Source organism: Podarcis raffonei, chromosome 1, assembly GCF_027172205.1.
Source record: "Podarcis raffonei isolate rPodRaf1 chromosome 1, rPodRaf1.pri, whole genome shotgun sequence".
Classification (NCBI taxonomy): domain Eukaryota; kingdom Metazoa; phylum Chordata; class Lepidosauria; order Squamata; family Lacertidae; genus Podarcis; species Podarcis raffonei.
In genome coordinates, this window is record NC_070602.1 from 44,430,996 (window position 1) to 44,453,791 (window position 22,796).

Here is a 22,796-nt window from a genome sequence, read left to right on the forward strand (position 1 = left end):
CAATTGAGATTAGAAACTGCTTCCAGAAGTATTTTAAACAACTATATGCACAAGGGCCACAGAACGAAATGGACATAGATCGATTCTTGAAGATAAATGGATTACAAAAAATTTCACAAGAAAGTAAACTTATGTTGAACCGTAAAATATCTGACCAGGAGATAGAAGGTGCCATTCAAAATATGCAAGTAGGCAAATCTCCAGGACCGGATGGGTTGTCTTCCTGCTACTATAGACTTTTGAAAGAGTGGTTATTGCAACCATTGAAGGAAGTTTGCAATGAAATTTTGGAGGGGAAAAGGGCACCAGAATCGTGGAAAGAGGCTTACATTACACTAATACCAAAAACAGAGACTGAAAAGACTCAACTTAGGAACTACCGTCCCATATCCTTATTAAATGTGGATTACAAAATCTTTGCTGACATTTTAGCTAAGAGACTCAAAAAAGTACTGATTGAGGAGATTCATAGGGACCAAGCGGGCTTTCTTCCGGGTAGACATCTTTCTGATAATCTAAGGAACATAATTGACATTTTGGAAAAGCTAGAAGTGAACATAAATACTAAGGCAGTTCTGATATTTGTGGACGCCGAGAAAGCCTTTGACAACATTTCTTGGAGCTTTATGAAAAAGAACCTACAGGGTATGGGGGTAGGCCATGGTTTTGAGAATGGTATTGGTGCAATATATCCAGAACAAACTGCTAAACTAATTGTAAATAATGTGGTTACAGAACAGTTCAAGATAGAAAAAGGGACACGACAGGGATGCCCTATTTCCCCTCTGCTCTTTATATCGGTCCTGGAGGTTCTGCTGAATATGATTAGAAGGGACCGGATGGTTAAAGGGATACAGGTCGGAGCCAAACAATACAAACTGAGAGCTTTTGCAGATGATCTGGTACTTACATTACAGGAGCCAGAATCTAGTACTAAAAGAGTTTTAGATTTAATTCAAGAATTTGGTCAGGTTGCTGGGTTTAAATTGAACAAGTTAAAAACCAAGGTTCTTGAGAAAAACTTAACACCGATTGAGAGATAGAAGTTTCAGAATGAAACAGGTCTAACTGTGGTTAAGAAAGTGAAATATCTGGGGATTAATATGACAGCTAAAAATGGGAATTTGTTTAAAGATAATTATGAAAAATGTTGGGCTGAAGTGAAAAAAGATTTAGAAATTTGGTTGAATTTGAAGCTTTCCTTGTTGGGTCGAATTGCAGCTATAAAGATGAATGTATTGCCCAGAATGTTGTTTTTGTTTCAAACTTTGCAAATTTTGGACAAAATGGACTGTTTCAAGAAGTGGCAGAAAGACATTTCTAAATTTGTCTGGCAGGGCAAGAAGCCCAGAATAAAATTTAAGATACTAACTGATATAAAGGAAAGAGGTGGATTTGCCCTGCCAGACTTTAAACTCTATTATGAATCAGCAGCATTCTGCTGGTTGAAAGACTGGCTGCTTCTTGAGAACACAGACATTTTGGACTTAGAAGGTTTTAACAACGTTTTTGGTTGGCATGCATATTTGTGGTACGACAAGGTTAAAGCACATAAAGCTTTCAAAAACCATATTGTCAGGAGAGCATTGTTTAAGGTTTGGACTAGATATAAGGATCTTTTGGAAAATAAAACTCCAAGGTGGTTGTCACCAATGGAGGCTAAGGCTCAGAGAAAACTTAACATGGAGGCCAAATGGCCAAAATATTGGGAAATTTTGGAACAAGAAGGGGACAGACTGAAATTGCAGAGTTTTGAGAAACTGAAAGATAAAGTGCGAGATTGGCTTCATTATTACCAGATAATGGAGGTTTACAATTTTGATAAGAAAGTTGGTTTCCAGGTGGAAAAATCTAAACTGGAAACAGAATTGCTAGAATCCAAAACTAAGACTTTGTCAAAAATGTATAACTTGCTGCTGAAATGGAATACTCAGGATGAGACGGTCAAATCTGTAATGATTAAGTGGGCACAAGACGTTGGACATAATATTATGTTTGCTGACTGGGAACAGTTGTGGACCACCGGGATTAAATTTCCGGCATGTAATGCCTTAAGAGAAAATATTATGAAAATGATATACAGGTGGTACATGACCCCAGTCAAGCTTGCAAAAATCTATCATCTGCCCGATAATAAATGTTGGAAATGTAAGGAAAATGAAGGTACATTTTTTCACCTTTGGTGGACGTGCCCCAGGATTAAGGCTTTCTGGGAAATGATATATAATGAATTGAAAAAGGTATTTAAATATACCTTCTTGAAGAAACCAGAGGCCTTTCTCTTGGGCATGGCCGGCCAAGTGGTGCCAAAGAAGGACAGAATTTTCTTTATGTATGCTACAACAGCAGCAAGAATACTCATCGCAAAGTATTGGAAGACGCAAGATCTACCCACTCTGGAAGAATGGCAGATGAAACTGATTGACTGTATGGGATTGGCAGAAATGACGAGCAGATCCGTGACCAGGGAGAAGAGTCGGCAGAAGAAGATTGGAAAAAATTTAAGGACTATTTACAGAAATATTGTAAAATTAAGGAATGTTGAATGGTGTTAGATTGAAATTGAGTGGTTTCTAGCTGTAAGGATATAAAGGAATATAGATGGGGAAAAAGGGTCTGAAAAATAAGGTAATAATATAAGCTGTAATGCTTTAAATGAAGGATTTGCTGAACAAATAATCTTAATTGGAATACGAGGAGGAGAAGTATGGGGAGGTCTGAGAAATTCGTTATTGAAAAGTACGTTTTATGAACTATATGTCTTTTTTAATGTTTTTGTTTGTTTTGTTTTTGTTTGTTTGTTTAAAAAATTGGAAAATTTAATAAATATTTTTTTTAAAAAGAGAGAATATTATTAGCGAAGAATTGGAAGAAACAAGATGTACCAACTATCAAAGAATGGCAGATGATGATGATGGACTATATGGAACTTGCCGAACACACTGGGAGACTCCGGGACCAGAGAGAAGAGACGGTGGAAGAAGTTTCAAGAATATTTGAAAAAATATGTTAATATTTAAATCTTAGAATAGCTTCGGAAGTGGATATAGGCTGTAGGGTTAGAAGTAGAAGATAGTGTATTTTAAAATAGTATGATTGGCAAGGGATAATATGTGAAGATTTTAAGTAAGTGTGATTAAAAAAATGGTTAAAAATTATGATATATGTAAACTGCTAAAGATGAGGTAAAATGAAAATCAGATGGGGGCACTTGGGGAAGCTCACTTAACAATGTTTAGAAAAAATAAGGATAAGACAAGAATTTGTTTGTATTGCTTGTTTTTATAAAATGAATATTTTTTGGGGGGGGACAAAACACTGATGGATAGTATGTAATTGCTGACTGACTAATCTTCTGCTATTCATCTTCTATTTGTAAATAGAACAACCACTTGGAGGATTTTTTTTTCACAATCAAGTGGTGTATGAATTTTGCTAATAAACAAATGATTTTGGCAGCACATATACTAAAATAAATAAATATATTTCCTCCCCGATTTTCCTCTTCCACTATGAAACAATACTTACCTTGCCTATGGTCACTTCTTTTTCCATACTAAGTGAATCAAGAGGCAAAGTGAAGCAAAGTCTTTTATTTGCATCATTACTTTCACCAGGAGTACACTAAAAGAGAAAGAAGAAAAATTAAAATTATGCTCACACACTTTCTCCAGACCATATATATGTCTTGAGAAAGTGTAGCCTCCTCAGTATTTTGATGTAAAATGAAAGCATTTTATACAGTGGAGGTAGCTTTACATTGCTTTTTAAATTGAAGAGATGATTTAAAAACGTACAAAGCGTGGCTTCTTTGCTGGTTCAATCTCCAGTGCAGATTCCATATTCTTGATGCAGTGAAACACTAGAGGATCAGCAGGGCACAGCTCAGAGCCGAACGTAAAGTCCTGACTCTCTTCATAGGATCCCTTCACAGAGAATGTGAAGTTTTGCTCTACAAAGGACATAAAGAACCCTGATGTAATTGTCACAACATAGCTGTCTTCAGTTCATGAGCATGTATAAATTCCCCTAAAAAACGCAAACAAAGATTCTAGCAAAGGGTAGCCAACGTGCTGCCTTCAAAATGTTGCTGGACTACAACTGCCATCTCCTATGACTGATGGCCATGCCGGATGAGTATTGACGTGAGCTTCAATCCAACATCTGGAGAGCCCCATTTTGGTGACTCCTGGTCCATACTAATCTGACTGATGTCAGTGCCATTCTCATGTGACCTCACTCTCCCTTCCAGATGTGTAGGTATGTAAAACGTGTTCTCCCTAGCAGAGAGCACGTGTTGCGGTGGGGGATACAAGCCACCCCATTGTTGCTGGGCGGATTTGTGGAGGGACCCAGGCAGTGTATTGGTTAATCGGGTCACTGGGGAGAACTGCTTGTTGCCAATTTTCAAGGAGGGGTCAGAGGTTTTAAATACTGGTCACCCAATTTTGAGCGTTCTCTTGGCTGCTTGCACCGGATCACCCGCCCACCCTCCCTGTATTGGAGGGGTTGTTCACTTGACCTTGCTATGCCTGTCATGGGGTCATCTGCTTTGAGGCAGGGGCCTGGTAGGAATTTGTCCATTTGGCTGATTGGCTGGTGCCATTTGGTTTTGCCTACTGCGTAGCAAATCGTCACAACTTGTAAGGTTGGCGGTTAGGCATTGGTTCAGATTGGTTGGTGGAGGGGTAAGTGCCTACCCCTCCAATGGTGGTGCGGAAAGGGAATTCCGTTAAAGGAATCCAGGGGCTTGCCATTCTTTTCGTCCTTGTCCCTGGCATCAGACTTGGGCCATGCAAGCCACCAGGAGAACGAGGGTGAGAAATGAGGGACTGAGGCCCAGCTTCATTTTCTCCCCAAAATTTGTTTCCCGCACTGGCTTTCGCTGGAATCCGGAAGTCCAGTTCTGTCCCCTGGGCAAGGACAGATAGTCGGAACCAATGCCTAAGCAACCACTCACTTGGATGTATTTAAATAAAGTTGTGGCCAAAATCATGCCAAAAACCCAAACCAAAATTGATGTGTGATGTGTGAGTTATTGGGGGGTGGCTTGGGGACCTCGACACGCAACTACCACTAGCCCACCTCCATTTCTAGCTGGAGGAGATTTTGTGATGCCTCTGGTTCAATGGAGTCTGGTCCATTATGGAAAATAGGGCACTGCCCCTCTGACTGCAGTATTGATTCCTCCAAGATCACCTGCCTACCTTCTGACAAAACTTTAAGAAGTTTAGATAAATCCATGAAAGAATAAAGAATGGGCTGCTATGGCTATATGTTGGCTATATGTTGGAGGCAGTATGCTTCTGAATATCAGTTGTTGCTTGGAGGCTTCCCATAGGCATCTGGTTGGTCATTTTGAAAACTAGATGGGCCACTGGATTAGGGCAAATGGGGCATTGCCCTACCAACCTTAGTCTGCCCTCAGCCAGCCACTACTTGCCTGCCTTCTTACCTACAACTAGTTCAGAGGGTAACACTGCCTGCCAGCTTCTTCCTCAGTCTCAGTTTTACTCTTGTAGAACTCAAGTGGGAGGAGGATGGGGGCAAAAGTAAAATTAATGGGCTTCGCCTGTCCTTGGCTCTGGCTCACCTCCTGTTGGCCTCTCTGCCTTCCGCCCTACCACTCCTAATGGCCACCAGCCACCCCTGCTCTAGTGGTAGGTTCACAGCTCTATAGTTTGCTGCCACATTTGCTCAGTTTTCTGAAGCTCAGTTCTTGACACTGGTGTGTGTGGGACAAGTGCCAGAACTCTGGGGATCAGGAGCCAAGCCGAGAAGATGTGCATGCCAACATCAATCAGAACATTCAATTCCACCATTAATCTTTCACACATATGCTGTTGGCAATGAAATTATGATTTCATAAGATAATTAATTCTGCTAAGGTGCCAATAAAGATTACTGATATTTTTTTACTCCCACCCTTCAATAAACTTGGGCTGGGCCTGGAAATGGACTGGGAGATAGTGTGGCTGATATAGAACAGGCATAATAAGATGAAGTGCTAATTGCAACTGAGCAATATTGCCCAGATGTATTCCATGCTTTAGTTTAAGCAGTTTTCAAAGGGAACACCACCTTAAATGCATTGAGACCTATAGATTATGATAATCATTCATTTACTTACTATGTAAAAGATACTACATCAATATGTCTTAGTATACACTTGATCATTTAAATCAGTATTATTTGATTAGACCAAACTGTGGGAGGCAGTGGAAGACAGGAGTGCCTGGCGTGCTCTGGTCCATGGGGTCACGAAGAGTCGGACATGACTAAACGACTAAACAACAACAACATTAAAATAGCAAAATAACCAAAGTGTTTGTTTGCAAAGGTCCAGCAATGAGACTTTTAATAAGCAAGTAAAGGGTTTTAATGATAAAACCTTTGAAACCATTAACTGTAAATCTATTTATAGCTATACATAAAGGTACATATTAACCTCCTTGTTTCTTCTTCATTGCTGTCCCTCCATTCACCTGTACACCCAAGCAGGAAATTTCACGAGACTATAAGAAGAGAAAGGGAAATAAAAGAGCATAAGGTAAAACCTTACTGGTCATGACGTAGCTGTGATGTAACAGGTCCTTTAGAACAAGCCTGGAATATGCCAATAAGTTATAGAATAGGGGTTGGCATATGGCCCTCAGTCCATTTCATGGGAGTATGGGAGAGCCCAAAATGGTGGGCAGAGGGGGAAGGGGGGGAGCTGAAACTAGGGGGCCCTGACGGATTACACACGTTAGTGTGTTGATGTAGGTGTGTCACACGAACGCTCCCCACGCTGCTCCCAGGGCTGGAAAGCGGTTAGTCACCCTTCGGTTTGCTAGTAAAACTGAATTACTGTGTCGAGAAATGATGCATGTCTAAAAAGTGTGTCACCAACATGAAAAGTTTGGAAAGCTCTGGAGAAGGCAGCCCTCGACTGAAAAAGGGTTCATCATCCCTGTGATGGTGCCAGAGCTGTTTGCCAGTTGTAAATGCATGACATCAACATAAATGTGCATAAACAGTGACAGCGGCAAGAATACTACTGGCCCAGAAATGGAAACAAGAACAAATACCAACATTGGAGGAATGGAGAATGAAGCTGATGGACTATGCGGAACTTGATAAACTGACTGGGAAGATTAGATATCAACGAGATCAAAAATTCATCGAGGACTGGAGAAAATTAGTGGAATACTGGGAATGTATAAGTGATAACGGAATAACGTTAGTGGCATTTAAAGAAGCTCTGTAACAGAATAAGAAACATTGTAAAAAAGCAAAATATAAGAGGGGGGACGGTATAAAGGCAATATTGAAATTAGGAAATGTGTATTTAAAAAAATCAGAATTTGAATGATTGGCAGAGAAGCCGATGGAAGTCAAAAAACCGAAAAGTTTAATGTAAAATGTTAATGTGGCATAAGTGTATGGAAAATTAATAAAACACATAAATGTGCATAAACATAGTGACTGCTAAGCCACAAGAGACATACATGATGAACTCATTCGATGGTATTTTGTTGTGAAATGGCTTAGTCCTCCTGCCCAAATGTGAAAAGAATTGACCAAGCTTCTAGAAATGATCTTAACCATAAATTACACCTGCAGTCCTAAGCACGCTTACCCCTGAATACAGTGGGCCTTACTTTTGAGTAATTATCATAAGTGCATATTTCTTGGTACACATGCACAGAACCTGGCTGCATAATTTTGACCCAGAGACTCAACACACCAGGGATCCTGCTTCTGTCTCATATAGGCCCATGTCTCTCCTTCCTCTCCCCACAGTGACATCTGCTAATATAAAACAGGTAGCATGACATCATTATGGTGTTCGATCCACAACCCCAGTCAGTTTTATTAGCTACTACTTGTGTGGGCCAAGAGATCAGATATAATGTCATATGTTTTGTAGTAGAAGATGTTACCAAGGAGGAGAGCATGCAGGTATGTGTGCTTCATAACATCTCATCCCTTTCAGCCAAAGTCTTATATATATGAGAGAGGCTCTACTGGTCACTGACCATAATAAACAGATGCTTCATTATATGAATCTACTTTTAATCACCGTACTTAATAAAATTTAATGACTAGAATTTAATAAAATAGAATATCGGTGGTTTTATTACCGTCAAGTATTTGAAATGGTCACGGATATTTTATTATTATTTATTACCCATCCTTCACGCAAAGGTCCCAGGGTTAATCTGATAGTTAGGTACCCCTGACTGTTAGGTCCAGTAGTGAAGAACTCTGGGATTGCGGCACTCATCTCACTTTCCTGGCCAAGGGAGCCGGCGTTTGTCCACAGACAGCTTCCGGGTCATGTGGCCAGCATGACTAAGCTGCCTCTGGCGACCCAGAGCAGCACACAGAAACGCCGTTTACCTTTCCACCAGAGCAGTACCTATTTATCTACTTGCACTTTAACGTGCTTTCAAACTGCTAGGTTGACAGGAGCAGAGACCGAGCAACGGGAGCTCACCCTGTCGCAGGGATTCGAACCGCCAACCTTCTGATCGGCAAGCCCTAGGCTCTGTGGTTTAACCCACAGCGCCACCCGCATCCCACAATCTGATAGTTATAGGACTTAATTTTCAGATGAATCAGAGACTGGGTTTGCTTCATGAGCATGTACAGGACAGATTTTGAATCCTTTATTATATTTTAGGGTTTAATATGATCATATATTATTGTTTTTATTCATGATGATGTGTCATGGTTTCATGATGCTATTTCCTATCTGCAGTAACCACATCGCGCTCTATTTCTTCCCACATGTCTAGCCACTTCCACCTTAGAAAGTTGTGTGGAGGAGGGAATTTCTGCAGGCATAACTTGCATGCCTTTCTGAAATCTCCTCTTTCACACTTCTATTACATATGTAGGAGCTCTATTCTCTTTTACAGGGCCAGATTTAGGTTTAATGAGGTCCTAAGCTACTGAAGGTAATGGGACCCTTTATACGTCCAGCTGTCCTTTGTCAACAACAAATTATTGCTGTTTTTTGTGTTGAATATATGCTATATGGTAATTTATGGACCTAATAGGTATCTAAAGCCATTTGCACATGTTGCCATGCAATCAGTCCATGCAGAATGTAGGCACCCTATATATAGAAATCAGCAAACCAGTGATATTTTAGGGAGCGGGCTAGGAGACGGGGCCCATTACTTACATCATAGTGCCTACACAACACAAAACACTGTGCTGAATGTAGCTTTTATTTTATTTGTTCTTTATCTTATATTTTGGAAATGTACATCCAGTATTTTTTTCCTTTAATTTTTTTGGGGGCCCCCAAAAGAGTGGGGCCCTAATCTATAGCTTGTTTAGCTTGTACGTAAATCCGGCACTGCTCTTTTGCATCTGATTCCCTACTCACATCCCACAGATTATTAGCTTCAGTGAAGGGTGGGTAATTAATCTAATCATTATCATCACATTGGTTGTATTAAACTATTCATTCATTCTTTCATTCATTTTCATATACTGCCCTTCATTGGAAGAACTTGGGGCGGTTCACCGAAGCTACATCTTTTGTAACTGTCCTGTGTTACATCAAACTGGGAGTTTCACTGAGGGGCGCATGCTTTAGACCTCGTTTAGAATTCAGCCTGTGCGCCATGCACCCAACATATTGCTGCCCTTGCTAATTTCCCAGGCTGCTGATTGGACTATCTCCGTAGAAATAAGTGACCACATAGCTTGCAGGTTTCTAATGTGCCATGTTCACTGAATATTCTTTTAAAATAAAATCTCTGTAAGGAACACTTTGCCTCCCCACACTAGCCTTCTGACCCAGAAATCCCACCCCCACCCCACCCCGAAATGTGTGGCCGAATGATATTAGAAGCAAGAACTTTTGGAACTGCAGCGAGATACCACAATCATATACCCATAACAGATATGATTTAAATATCACTTTTGTAAAAAGAGAAATCATTTTTAAAAAATGAGATTACCACTAATACGCCATTAGTAACAATATGCTCATCAGGAACTGGGCTGCAAAACAAAATAAATATATTTGACATGTCATATCTGGTCTTTGGTAATGGAAATTTACGTTTCTAGTTGCTAGTTTGACATTCCATGTTAATGTAATTGACTCAACATAGCCCAGATCATGTAATCTAATTACAACAAGACTAGAAAAAAATACATTTATCTGATAGTTACCCTTTGGCAATGTTTTGCCAGATCACAAGAAACTTGAGCTCCAGGTCCATCTGATTTGATATGCAACACAGTTCCGAAGTTTATTTTCTAGTGTTATATATTCTTAAATATATTGCATTGTTTGGGATGTACTTACATGCTCTCCCGGCTAAACTCTACCTCCAGAGTTTCTGGAATCTGTAAAAGGATAATTACATTGTTTTGGTTTGAGATAATGTTTTCCTCAACTGTTAACTGAAAGAAACGGTCCATGTGTAAGTATGATAAATCCCATTGCTGAGTGGATCAATTGGGAAGGGTGGACAAACCTCTCCATTTTTTTAAAGATATTTATTGAGTTTTTCCACCTTTATACATTAAAAAATCAAAAAGAAAAAACAAAAAAGTTAAAAATACATAAAGTTTACAATCCTTATTTTCAATAACATATTTCCCTGACTTCCCCACACCTCCCCTTCTTATATTCCAATTCAAATTGTTAATTCAACAAGTTCTTGTCCCCAATTTTTGACCTTTTTATATTTAATTCATTTTTTTAAAAAAACCAATTTTAACTTATAAACATCAGTATTTAAACATCAGTGCTCATTCTTAGAACTTTTTTCTAAAGTCGACCCAAATTCCCTTCCACGAATTCCCCAATTTTCATACTAATAACAAAACAAAATAAAAAAAACAGATTATTATTCTGCACCCTTTGGATTCCCAACCCCCCCCCCCCTTTCCCGGTTTCAATCCCCAACAAATGTCCATCAGTCTTAGTCTACTATCAGCCTGAAGACCTCACGTCCGAGGCTCTTAATTCTCTCTCAATTCCTCTCTGCCGGTTTTTTTGGTAGTCCTTAATATTAAACACCAGATCTCGGAGAAGCTCTGTCCCGATAGGGTCCATATTTCTTCCAGCCAGACCTCCATACTTAAAAGTGGAGCCTGAATCTTGTTTCTTACTCCTTTTAAGTCCAAATGTCCCAAAAGCTCCAACTTTCATCTTAATCAAATTTGTAATCCATAGGTCTTCAGATCTCCACATAAGGAGATCTCTCCATTCTTCAATCTTCAATTCAAAACAGATTTTCAACATCCAGTACTTATTTTCCTTTGTAGCCATCATGTCAGGCCTCTGGCTCTCCTTCGTCATCTGCAACATTACATCTCCTCCTTCCTTTTCCTCAGAAACAACATATATCTCTTTCTCCACACTCTCAAATCTTTCAAGTTTCTCTTCTTGTCCAGTTGCATGGACTTCATGAGTCAAGTCCTTATCAAATTCAATGGATTTGTTTACTGTTAAGTCCAGAGTTGCAACATTTGTAGCCAAAACATCAATTTGGCCTTGTAACTTTCCCAAGAGAAGAAACACTCTGTCCAATTTAGCTTGAATTTTTCCTCCTTCAGCCATTCTTGTAATGTCCCAAAATCCCCTCTAGAGGGATTTTGGTTACTTTATCTTCCTTCCAGTTCAAATCCAAAAATCAAGTTAGTTTGTATCAGTTCTTCCTTGTTTTCAACAAAATATAACCAAATTGTAGCAAATATATCCAGCAGAGATAGCAGAAACAAAGTTCTCTTTTTCCTTCTTGACAGCTAATTTGACAGCTGTCAAACTCTTCTATATCTCCTCAACAGGCTCTCTCGCGGATCACTCCCGGGTCCGGGGGGGGGTGGCACTTCAGCTCTCAAAATTAGCTCTTATCCTCCAGTGAAATTACTTATACTGCCAAATCGTGAAATTAATGTCTTTACCCAATAAAGAAGAAGAAATTCTCTCGACCTTAGTTAGCTAGTCCTTGCTTTAGATTATTTATAAGACGGGGAGACGGACTTCCTGTTTTCGCCTTCCCCGATCGTGCCTAATTAAAAAAAAAAAAATTTCCTTTACAAATCCAATTTCCGTATTACTCACGGGTTGTTACTTTTAGAGTCCAATTGTTCACAAGAAGAAGTCAGCGCTCTCCGACCATGGCATGCGGCTTCACTCTGCAGGAGAAGCAGTCGACTCTCAGCACCGCGCCGCTCACCCCGTCCCCCGTTACGAAACCTTTAAAAAGGCTCCTTCGCGGGTCGGGGGGGTGCAAATGGTGCCCGCTGAGTCACCAAGTTCACAGGCTTCAGCGCCTGTGATTTCTGAGGGTCCCCGCGTCGCCGCAGCGGCAAGACCCGGATCCTGCAGAGCCAATTCCCTCCGGAGCTCGGAGGGAATCCGCCATTAGCCGATGGCGCTAACCCGGAAGTCCATTTCAGTTTCTCTCTGTTTCACATTTCAGTTCATCTCATTTCCACATCAGTTTCCACATCATACACATTTGTTTGCATTTCTCCTGATATACACATTTTTGCAAGCAATTTCCCATAACATAATGCCTTTTTTCTTTGTTAAATATTCTCGTATGCCCTTTCCCCTACTATACTATACAGTGGTACCTCGGGTTATATACGCTTCAGGTTACATACGCTTCAGGTTACAGACTCCATTAACCCAGAAATAGTGCTTCAGGTTAAGAACTTTGCTTCAGGATAAGAACAGAAATTGTGCTCTGGCGGCGCAGCAGGAGGCCCCATTAGCTAAAGTGGTGTTTCAGGTTAAGAACAGTTTCAGGTTAAGAACAGACCTCCGGAATGAATTAAGTACTTAACCCGAGGTACCACTGTATGCTTTTTATTCAAGGCGATTCCACCTGTTAATAATGCCCTCCCAGCAGCCTTCGGTTCTACCTTCTTACTTTTGGATCCAATGGAAATGTGAGGCAAACTCTTTCTCCAAGCTGGATCTTGGAAACATCAAAGAGAACAGTGCAGAGATTATTATCCACGAGGCAGTGGTCTTCATCGTGAACCATCATCTCCAAAACATTCTGAGAAGAGAAGCAAAGTTGGTCATTGTCAAGGATAGGACAAAAAGGGCAAGATGGAGAAGGAGGCTGGTGGGGAACATACACACCCTTCTCCTGACGCTGCAGAAGAAGAGGGAGGCAGCCTTGATTTACAGCAGGGCTTTGAGGAGTCTGAGGAAGGTCACAGTGCGGAGACAGACAAACAAAGGAGTTGGAAGATGTTAGAAGAAGAGGGGGGAATTGCGACAGGGCAGCCAGCTGACCCATTGTCACTGGAGAGTATTTCTGATCCCCCTTCTCCCAGAACTCGGTGTTCATTAAGGGTGCAGGAACAACAGAATCAGAGACTTTTGGCTACAAAGAGCTACCGTAAGGGGGGCTGCTGTTGTTAGAAATGTGGGAGGAGGAGCCCAGTTTGGAGCAATGCCATGTTAAGGCGTGTTGTATTCTTTTGTCTCTTAGGATTGAATAAAAAGGGACTCTCCTTGTTTTCTATGCTCTTGCTGCAGTCAGGAGAGGAGAGCTTTCCCAGAGCCTTGACAGTCATCAAGGCTTGCTTCTGGACCACAAAGCCCAAACAACTAGAAAAAAGAATGGATCAGCCCATTCTTTCCATACATTAGAAAGGAAGACAGAAAAGGCACTGGAAGGTATGTGGACATGAAAGAGAGAAAACTGGCATAAACTATCTTCTAAATCTGAATCAGTTATTTATTCTTACTCGAACAATGGCTTACATCTTGAAGTAACATATAGTTGCAGTAGCACCCAGTGTATACTAACATAGCAACAGTTGAAGCAACAGTGTGTCTTGTGGCAACTTGAAAGTCTAAGAGCACAATCCTAACCCTAGATCTGCTGGGATGTGGTGAATTTCCAGCTCAGGGAACAGGTTCCTGGCTCTGCCAGAGATATGCTGGCATAAGGGCCCAACCCTGGCTCAGCTAGGGTAGGTTATGTGAGGTAAGGTGCCAGCATAAGCCCTGAAAAAAAGAGCATTTGGGACATTCTATTCCACCTGTCATGACTAATAGCTGCTAATAGATTTAAGGTTAATAACTAACAACCGTCTCATCCTCTGTACCCAAATAAGCAATGATTTTGGTGGGTCCTTTGTAGGTAACAACTTAGCAAAACAGTATTCTAAATATGGCTGACGAGTTCAGACAAATTATTAATCGTTGACTTTGTGCCTTACTTTGACCCGTGTCTGTATCCTGAAGTAGAAGGTTTCATTCCATACTGGATCCTTACAGTCCTTAACAGTCTTGGTCCGAGGTCTTTCAAATGAAGCTGTTGGCAGGTACAAGCTCACATAGCAATCAGACTGGCTAACTGTTTTAAAAAGAGTCAATTTAAGATGCATTATTAGGCCACATTAAATCCTTAACTTTAATGTTTACCATTGTCATGATCACACAGTGTTTACAAGAGAATACATGGAAACCAAGTCACTTCTTCATTGTATCCCTTCTCTGTGCTCATCCATTTTAATTTTTATATCATAAAAATCTATTATATTGCATAAGCACTGTGAAAGAATTGGACTTCATTGTCCCTGGTTACTTGTATGCACTGTTGCATATTATATGTGGAAATACATATTTCACTTGTATGGGTGGTTGTATATCATAGGGTCATGCATATTTTTTCTGGCTTACATATCTTTCTTGTTGTCCATTGGGGGTTATAGAGTTATCCTGGAAGCCTAGCAAATAACCTGTGGCTCAAAAGTCAAGGCAGTTAAACTCCATTGTAGATGTGGGAAAGGTCATGTCTCCTGTTTGAAGGATTCCATGACTTCCTGTAGCCTTTTAGGTGGAGGCTCTGACTAGCAAAAAGAGGAGGAAAAAGAGTCACAGCAGCCTGTGGTTCGCTGCAGTTCATCCTTGTAATGCTAAATCATGGTTTGACATTACATGCTAATCAGCTGGACCAATAAGCATGTAGGACCGTACTGATGTAGCCTTTAGGATTCAGTATATGTGAGTTGTCTCTATTTTTTACCCACCCATACGCTACTCCAGTCACATGGCAAAGTTATATAACACTTATTTCATCTACAAACAGTGAAAGCTTTAGGAGTAGCAAAAAGGATCCCACAGTAATATTTTCAGTCAATTTGGTATGTCAGTGGCACAAAGCCATAGATACACAGCACCCAAAAAGCTTATTTGCTAGTGCTGTGGCAGATTGCATCAGATTCTTTGAGGAGCTTAGAAAAGAGGCAAGAAGTGAAGAGTTATTTTGTAGTTAATTAGTAAATTATTCATAAATAATCACTTGCCACTTTTCAAAGTGCCTGAAGAAAATAATATAGTTATTATAGGACAGCGTGGCTCTGTTGTTGTTATGCCACCCATCTGACAAAGTCTAATGAATGGACATTCTACAACATTCCTTCCTGATAGCGTTTTTCCCCCTTGCCGCTTTTGACCTCACAAGTCAGAGCTAAGTCAGTAGGACATATATAGGATATAAAACCCATGTTTTGTTCCTGTTGTCCTATTTCTCTCAGATGCAGGTGAAATTCATACTAAGAAGAAATGATGACTAAGCACAATATGTTTGTTTCCTTATGATGGAACATGTTTTGTTTTGTTTTGTTTTGTTTTAGAAAGCTATCATAAATCACCCATTTAACAGTTCTCCACAGGCTTAAACTAATTAAGCATTTCAGGCCAAACCACATTATATTTTGAGGTTATACTGCATTGTTATTATTAAAGGAATCAACACATTATTATCATTAGAGGTTGCTCCACTTTTAGAGTTACAATCATAGAATCATAGAATCATAGAGTTGGAAGAGACCACAAGGGCCATCGAGTCCAACCCCCTGCCAAGCAGGAAACACCATCAGAGCACTCCTGACATATGGTTGTCAAGCCTCTGCTTAAAGACCTCCAAAGAAGGAGACTCCACCACACTCCTTGGCAGCAAATTCCACTGTCGAACAGCTCTTACTGTCAGGAAGTTCTTCCTAATGTTTAGGTGGAATCTTCTTTCTTGTAGTTTGGATCCATTGCTCCGTGTCCGCTTCTCTGGAGCAGCAGAAAACAACCTTTCTCCCTCCTCTATGTGACATCCTTTTATATATTTGAACATGGCTATCATATCACCCCTTAGCCTCCTCTTCTCCAGGCTAAACATGCCCAGCTCCCTTAGCCGTTCCTCATAAGGCATCGTTTCCAGGCCTTTGACCATTTTGGTTGCCCTCCTCTGGACACGTTCAAGTTTGTCAGTGTCCTTCTTGAACTGTGGTGCCCAGAACTGGACACAGTACTCCAGGTGAGGTCTGACCAGAGCAGAATACAGTGGCACTATTACTTCCCTTGATCTAGATGCTATACTCCTATTGATGCAGCCCAGAATTGCATTGGCTTTTTTAGCTGCCGCGTCACACTGTTGGCTCATGTCAAGTTTGTGGTCAACCAAGACTCCTAGATCCTTTTCACATGTAGTGCTCTCAAGCCAGTTCCGTAGCACAAGAGTAATAGTGCTTGAAGATAGAAAAAATGAATTCCCTTTGTACAGGAATGACCGCTCCCCGCTTAAAACGGGGGGCGCCCTTTGCGTGGACGCGTGCAGCCCCTAGATCTGGAGCGGCTCCAACAGCATAGGCTTGGCTTTGCCTTCCCTCAGGTGGGATACCTGGAGGTCTCCGCCTACCTCAGTCAGTTGTCCAATCCCACCTAGGGGAAGCGTTGCCAAGGAGACCAGGCCAGGTAGGGGAGGGATTACCTGCCCACACAATAGAGGAAGGATCTTACCTGAGAATTCTCACTTGGCTCCAGAGCTTTTCCCACCCTACCCACCCTCAGTTAATGTCTTATTTTGCTGTTAAAGGGCCAGAAAGGAATTTCCCTGCATTGGCAGGTTTCGCCTTTCCCGTAGCAAAACGTCACAACTTTGGCGGTATCAGGCCTTGGGCGGAATCCTTTTGTCCATCTTCCTCTTTGCGGCGGCGATACCAGGGTTCCCCGTTAAAGGGGTTTTCTGAAGGGAGGCTTTGACCGTACGCCGAAAAGTCGTCATTGCTCTCCCCTGCGGCTGCGGCGTTACAGGGGCGGCTATCTCTGCTTGAACATATGTTCTCCAGAGCCGGCCCATCCCCCACACACACACTGGATAACCCTGAAGCTCCCTAGGTCCCCGGCTGGGGACTGGGGAGGGAGAACGCCCAATGCCTGAGCCAAGGTCTACCCACATTTGAAATTTAATAAAGTTGTGGCCAATTTAATCCCATAGCACATTGTCTTGAGTCGTTATTCCACATGACAGGGGGACCGCGCAGGATCTGGGGACTCCGCCTGTCCACGCAAAGCAGTTTTTTTAAGAGATCAAAGAAGCCTCTTAAGCAGCCTGGCACCTTCATTATTAACCTTGTGGCGTAGGGCAAAAACATTCCTCTTTAACCAAGCCTTTGGTGAATTGCCCTTTTAATGTATGATGGATGCAAACAATGCATCAATTAATCAATTAATATATGATGGATGCAAACATCAATTAATATATTATGGATGCAAACAATGAGCAAACATGCAAGGCAATATAGAAACACCTGCTCTCAGCTAATTGCACATAGCAGGGGTAACTAACGGGTGTCCCTTCTGATGTTGTTTAGTCGTTTAGTCGTGTCTGACTCTTCAGGACCCCATGAACCAGAGCACGCCAGGCACTCCTGTCTTCCACTGCCTCCCGCAGTTTGGTCAAACTCATGCTGGTAGCTTCGAGAACACTGTCCAACCATCTCGTCCTCTGTCGTCCCCTTCTCCTTGTGCCCTCCATCTTTCCCAACATCAGGGTCTTTTCCAGGGAGTCTTCTCTTCTCATGAGGTGGCCAAAGTATTGGAGCCTCAGCTTCATGATCTGTCCTTCCAGTGAGCACTCAGGGCTGATTTCCTTAAGAATTGATCTTCTTGCAGTCCATGGGACTCTCAAGAGTCTCCTCCAGCACCATAATTCAAAAGCATCCATTCTTCAGCGATCAACCTTCTTTATGGTCCAGCTCTCCCTTCCATACATCACTACTGGGAAAACCATAGCTTTAACTATAAGGACCTTTGCTAGCAAGGTGATGTCTCTGCTTTTTAAGATGCTGTCTAGGTTGCTGAACTACAACTCCTATAATCCATGATTATTGGCCATGCTGACTGATGCTGAGGGGAACTGTAGAACAGCAACAACCGGCGGGGGGTGGGGGGCGGGGGGTGGAGGTTAGTCACCCCTGCCATATAGTCTCTTGGACTATATATAGTAGAGTTTTCCAGTGGCACAGAAAGGAGAACCGCCCTTTTCAGACATTCCATGAACATTTAAGGAGGAAGAGAGTGGGATTTCATGCATATGCAAACTGCTCCTGTGCATACAAATGTATGCATAGTGGCATGTTAGTCCATTTGATGGTCATGTAGAAGTGTAGCACAAGGTATTTGACAAGATTTCTACGTGGAAGTCAAGTCTTGCTCCAGAACTACCAGCTCCTGCTCCTTCCCAAAGCCTAATTAGAGCTTTTCCAGCTTTGGGAAGGAGAAAGAAGAGCTCTAGGACTCTGCCATAGCATCGGGTCTCCTTCTCAAAGCTTGACACCTCGTTTATGCAGCTTTGGGAAGCAGCATGAGGGTTGGGGGGACGGCATCCAATTTTGGCCTTGCTCTCCACCCCACCCCCACCCCAGTGACAAGGCAGTATGCGGACCATGAGTTCCATGTCTAAATACTCCTATGATCCACTTAATATGAAAAGTTGGGCTGCCCTAAATCTATTTGGCTGCATCAGCATCTGGAGTGAGGTATAGATTTAGAATAATCTAGCAAGGGACAAGGAACAAGAGGGAATTCCCAGTTGACGTGTCAGCCCCAGCGACAAAGTGTCAAGCTAATGTAACAAGGAAGTTAAGCAGCCAAGCGAGTTCATCAGCAGGTCTAGGAGGCCAGAGGCCTCCCATTTCGTGACCTAACGAATCTCAATTTCCCAAAATAACTCAGAAACCCCCAAAGGCACTTATGCAGGTAGAAAGCCAGCAGGGATGTGGAGTTATCTAGAAGGATGAACAGACTGTCACATCTATGACTATCTGCGAGCTGGACATAACTGTTATTATTTATTAGATTTATATATACCACTCTTAATCATATGATCTCAGGGTGGTTCACAGTATAAAATGCAGGATAAATAATTCAGAGAGATAGGGGATGCAGGTGGTGCTGTGGCCACATGTATAGGTGTTTCTGTGCTAATGCTAGAAGCCAAATGGACAGGGTAGAGTTCCTGGTCTTAGAGATTGCATAATATAAGCCTTATGGGATGGAGAGAACCAGTGGGACACTGATATCTTCGCAAACAGGACATACTGAAGACATTGGCAGAGGAAGAGGAGTGCGGGGGGAGCACACCGCCCCCGGCAGCATGATCCCATGGTGCCATCACAGCTGCCCCGCCCCCGGGACGTGCACCAGCCCCACCCCTGCCTGCTCTCCACATCTGGTGCCAGAGCATGAAGCTCCGCCACTGACGGAAGATGGTGTTGCTCCATACGTGGTCTGGAGAAAGCAGAGGGGGAGAGGTTTTTCTCCCTCTCTCATACATTGAAAGATTCAAGACAAAAAAGTAAGAAATGCACACAGCAATGCACACAGCACATTGTTGACCTATGAAATTTGTCCCATAAAATGTAGCGGTGGCCCCAGTTTTGAAAGAGAATTAGAGAAATTCATGGAGGATAAAGCTGTCCACTGTTACCAGGCACGATGGCTACATTCCCTCTCCTTGGTCGGAGGCAGAATGCCTCTGAAAACCAGCTGGTGGGAAACACAAGTGGGGAGAGCACAGTTGCATTCAGGGCCTTTTTATGGTCCCCAAGGCACCTGCTTAGCCACTGTGAGAAGAGGATGCCAGACTAGATGGGCCTTTGTATGTTTATAGAAAAACAAACAGAAGCCTATATTATGGATCGGCTCTGTAATAGAATTAGAGCAGGGTAGCTAGCATGGTTGCTTTTTTTCCAGCTGAAACTCGCCGGAACCTCACGGTTCCAGCACCTCATGGTTGGGCGCCATTGCCATTCTAAGAGAATGAGGGAGGTGTTCATGGTGAGTTCCAGCACCTCTTTTTCTAGAAAAATAGCACTGGTCTTCAACTCCCGTCAGCTGAAACTAGTTTGGCCAATGTTCAGGAACGATGGGAGCTAGCATCATGTTCATGTCTGAACTTCTTCATGGTAACCATTGCTCCTGTGCCAGAGTCATGTACAGTATATATTGTTGTTTCTGGCTCTCCTCCTTTATTGGGCGAGTGATGTCCCAGCACTCCCCATGAATGAGCGCAATTGGCAGAAGTTCAATCTGATCTACAGTTTTGCTATAAACTCCCACACCCTTTCCCAACTTCCATAATTCACGTAACCTTTATCGCAGTCTGTGTTGTGCCTTCTTTATATCTGATATGTAACTGACATGCTCCTCAAATCACTGTCCTCCTGACAGCCTTCATATTCAAATTACAGGATTAGCTATCATAGCTCATGCAAGATGTAATCAAGTTTTCTGCCTCTGTAAGCTACTGCTCTTTTAAATTCAAAATTATACAATTCTAATTAATAGAAACTGCCTAAGTATGTTATGTGGGTGGCGCTGTGGGTAAAAGCCTCAGCGCCTAGGGCTTACCGATCGAAAGGTCGGCGGTTTGAATCCCCGCGGCGGGGTGCGCTCCCGTTGCTTGGTCCCAGCGCCTGCCAACCTAGCAGTTCGAAAGCACCCCCAGGTGCAAGTGGATAAATAGGGACCGCTTACTGGCGGGAAGGTAAACGGCGTTTCCGTGTGCTGCACTAGCTTGCCAGATGCAGCTTTGTCACGCTGGCCACGTGACCCGGAAGTGTCTCCGGACAGCGCTGGCCCCTGGCCTCTTAAGTGAGATGGGCGCACAACCCCAGAATCTGTCAAGACTGGCCCGTACTGGCAGGGGTACCTTGACCTTGAAGTATGTTACAGTTTGTTCTCGATAATTAGGTTTGGTACTTACATCAGAGGACACACACCCAGCACAAATGCCTACTTTTCTGTCGGTTATCATAGCAATCTTGACATGTTGTACTGAACACATATTACAGTAAATGAAAAAAGAAGCACCATAGTACACACAGTTCAGCAATAAAGCAATAATTAACTTTTTACAATGTGAGACAAAATTCCTTTGAATTTCAGCTGGGTTTGCAACTAACCATGTGCCATTTTGAGTAAGCCTCACTTCCATCCTGTTTTTCAAAGCTTACCTTTCAGCTGCAGTGAGAGTGTGGTGTGTTAAAGCAAAGGATTGCTCCTCTAGCCTTCATTCGGCCTCAAACCAGACCTCCAAGTGTCCCTATTTCTCAGGGATAGTCCCGGATTTACAGAAACCATCCCGGTTTCTGATTTGATCCCAGAATGCCCTGCTTTTCCTTAGGATGTCCCTAATTTCATCTGAGAAATGTTGGAGGATATTGAGTTATCCAACCGCCAAACCATCTGACATCCCCTCCAACATTTCTCCGATGAAAATAAGGATGCCCCACTCCATAATGATAATTATACTATTTATACCCCATACATCTTATTGGGTTGCCCCAACCACTCTGGCCAGCTTCCAACATATATAAAAACATAATAAAACATTAAACATATTTTTTTTTAAATTCCTTATAGAGGATTGCCTTCAGACAGCTTGGGAGTTGAATAACTCCATACCCTCCAACATTTCTCCAATGAAAATAGAGACAGTCTAAGGAAAAGTGGGACATTCCAGGATCAAATCAGAAACCAGGACGGCTTCTCTAAATCAGGGACATCAGACATGGAGGGTCTGATCTGAAGGCAGCCCTGCATAGGAAAGTTTTTTTTAATATGTTTAATGTTTTATTATGTTTTTATATATGTTAGAAGCTGCCCAGAGGTGCTGGGGCAACCCAATCAAATGGGTGGGGTATAAATAGAACAATAGTAGTAGTAATAGAAGTAGGAGTAGTAGTGATAATGGAAGAGGATGTCCCTATTTTCATCAGAGAGATGTTGGAGGGGTTTCAAAGCCTTAACAGCATGTTGAATGCAAAACATTCTGGGATTTAAAGTTTGTGCACTTTGGGGCACACAGAGGAACACAATTTATCCTTTGAAATGATTAATCAAATAAACGAATTATATAATCTTAGCATCTTTTCCTTGCTTATCTGCTTTCGCGCAATGGCAGCAGTTTTGCTATGTTACCGCCATGTCAAAATTATCATGCGAAGGCACTTCTGCTGCACAGAACCCCTGTTAGAAGTCAACATTACCACAGATTTGTGGAAGCAAGGGGGTACTCACATAAATCTGCCTTTCGTAGATTTTTTATTTGTACGATTTTCACACACAACAAATGGCAAGGTGACACCTCCATCTGCAGAACAATGACAAACAAAAAGTTAGTGAACTGTACAAGGGTTCATTTGGTGAAGTAGACATGAAAAACTTATGCTATAAATAATTTGTTAGTCCTTAAGACGCCACAGGAATCTTGGCTGGTTTCAAGGGCACCAGCTCCAGGGGGCCGAGCCCTTTTCGGCCCCCTCAATATTTGGGGGGTAAAGGCCAGGGCCCCCAATGTCACATAAGCACAGAGGTGAAACGTGGAACCCAGCATGGTACGACTCTGACTCCGACTCAGACTCCTCCTGCTATGGAGGGGAGGAGGGTTCAAGCAGTCTCCCACTGGTGGCAATGCCAGGATAGGAGAAGCCACAGGCTATTGAAACTATGCAGCCACTGAGTTTGA

The 22,796-nt window shown here is 42.2% G+C and overlaps 1 protein-coding gene across 1 annotated transcript in view; it reads right to left on the minus strand.

Annotated features, from left to right (window-relative positions):
- The window catches only part of LOC128411330 (cytosolic phospholipase A2 epsilon-like), a 55,392-nt gene extending 32,971 nt beyond the window's left edge, over positions 1-22,421 (minus strand). The window contains exons 1-8 of the mRNA XM_053383561.1: positions 22,349-22,421; positions 14,209-14,345; positions 12,900-13,031; positions 10,316-10,356; positions 9,963-10,005; positions 6,449-6,515; positions 3,798-3,952; positions 3,529-3,624 (exon numbers count right to left, since the gene is read on the minus strand). Coding sequence (XP_053239536.1) covers positions 3,529-3,624; positions 3,798-3,952; positions 6,449-6,515; positions 9,963-10,005; positions 10,316-10,356; positions 12,900-13,031; positions 14,209-14,345; positions 22,349-22,421 — 744 coding nt within the window. The remainder of the gene's footprint in view (positions 1-3,528; positions 3,625-3,797; positions 3,953-6,448; positions 6,516-9,962; positions 10,006-10,315; positions 10,357-12,899; positions 13,032-14,208; positions 14,346-22,348) is intronic.
- Positions 22,422-22,796: the final 375 nt, after the last annotated feature.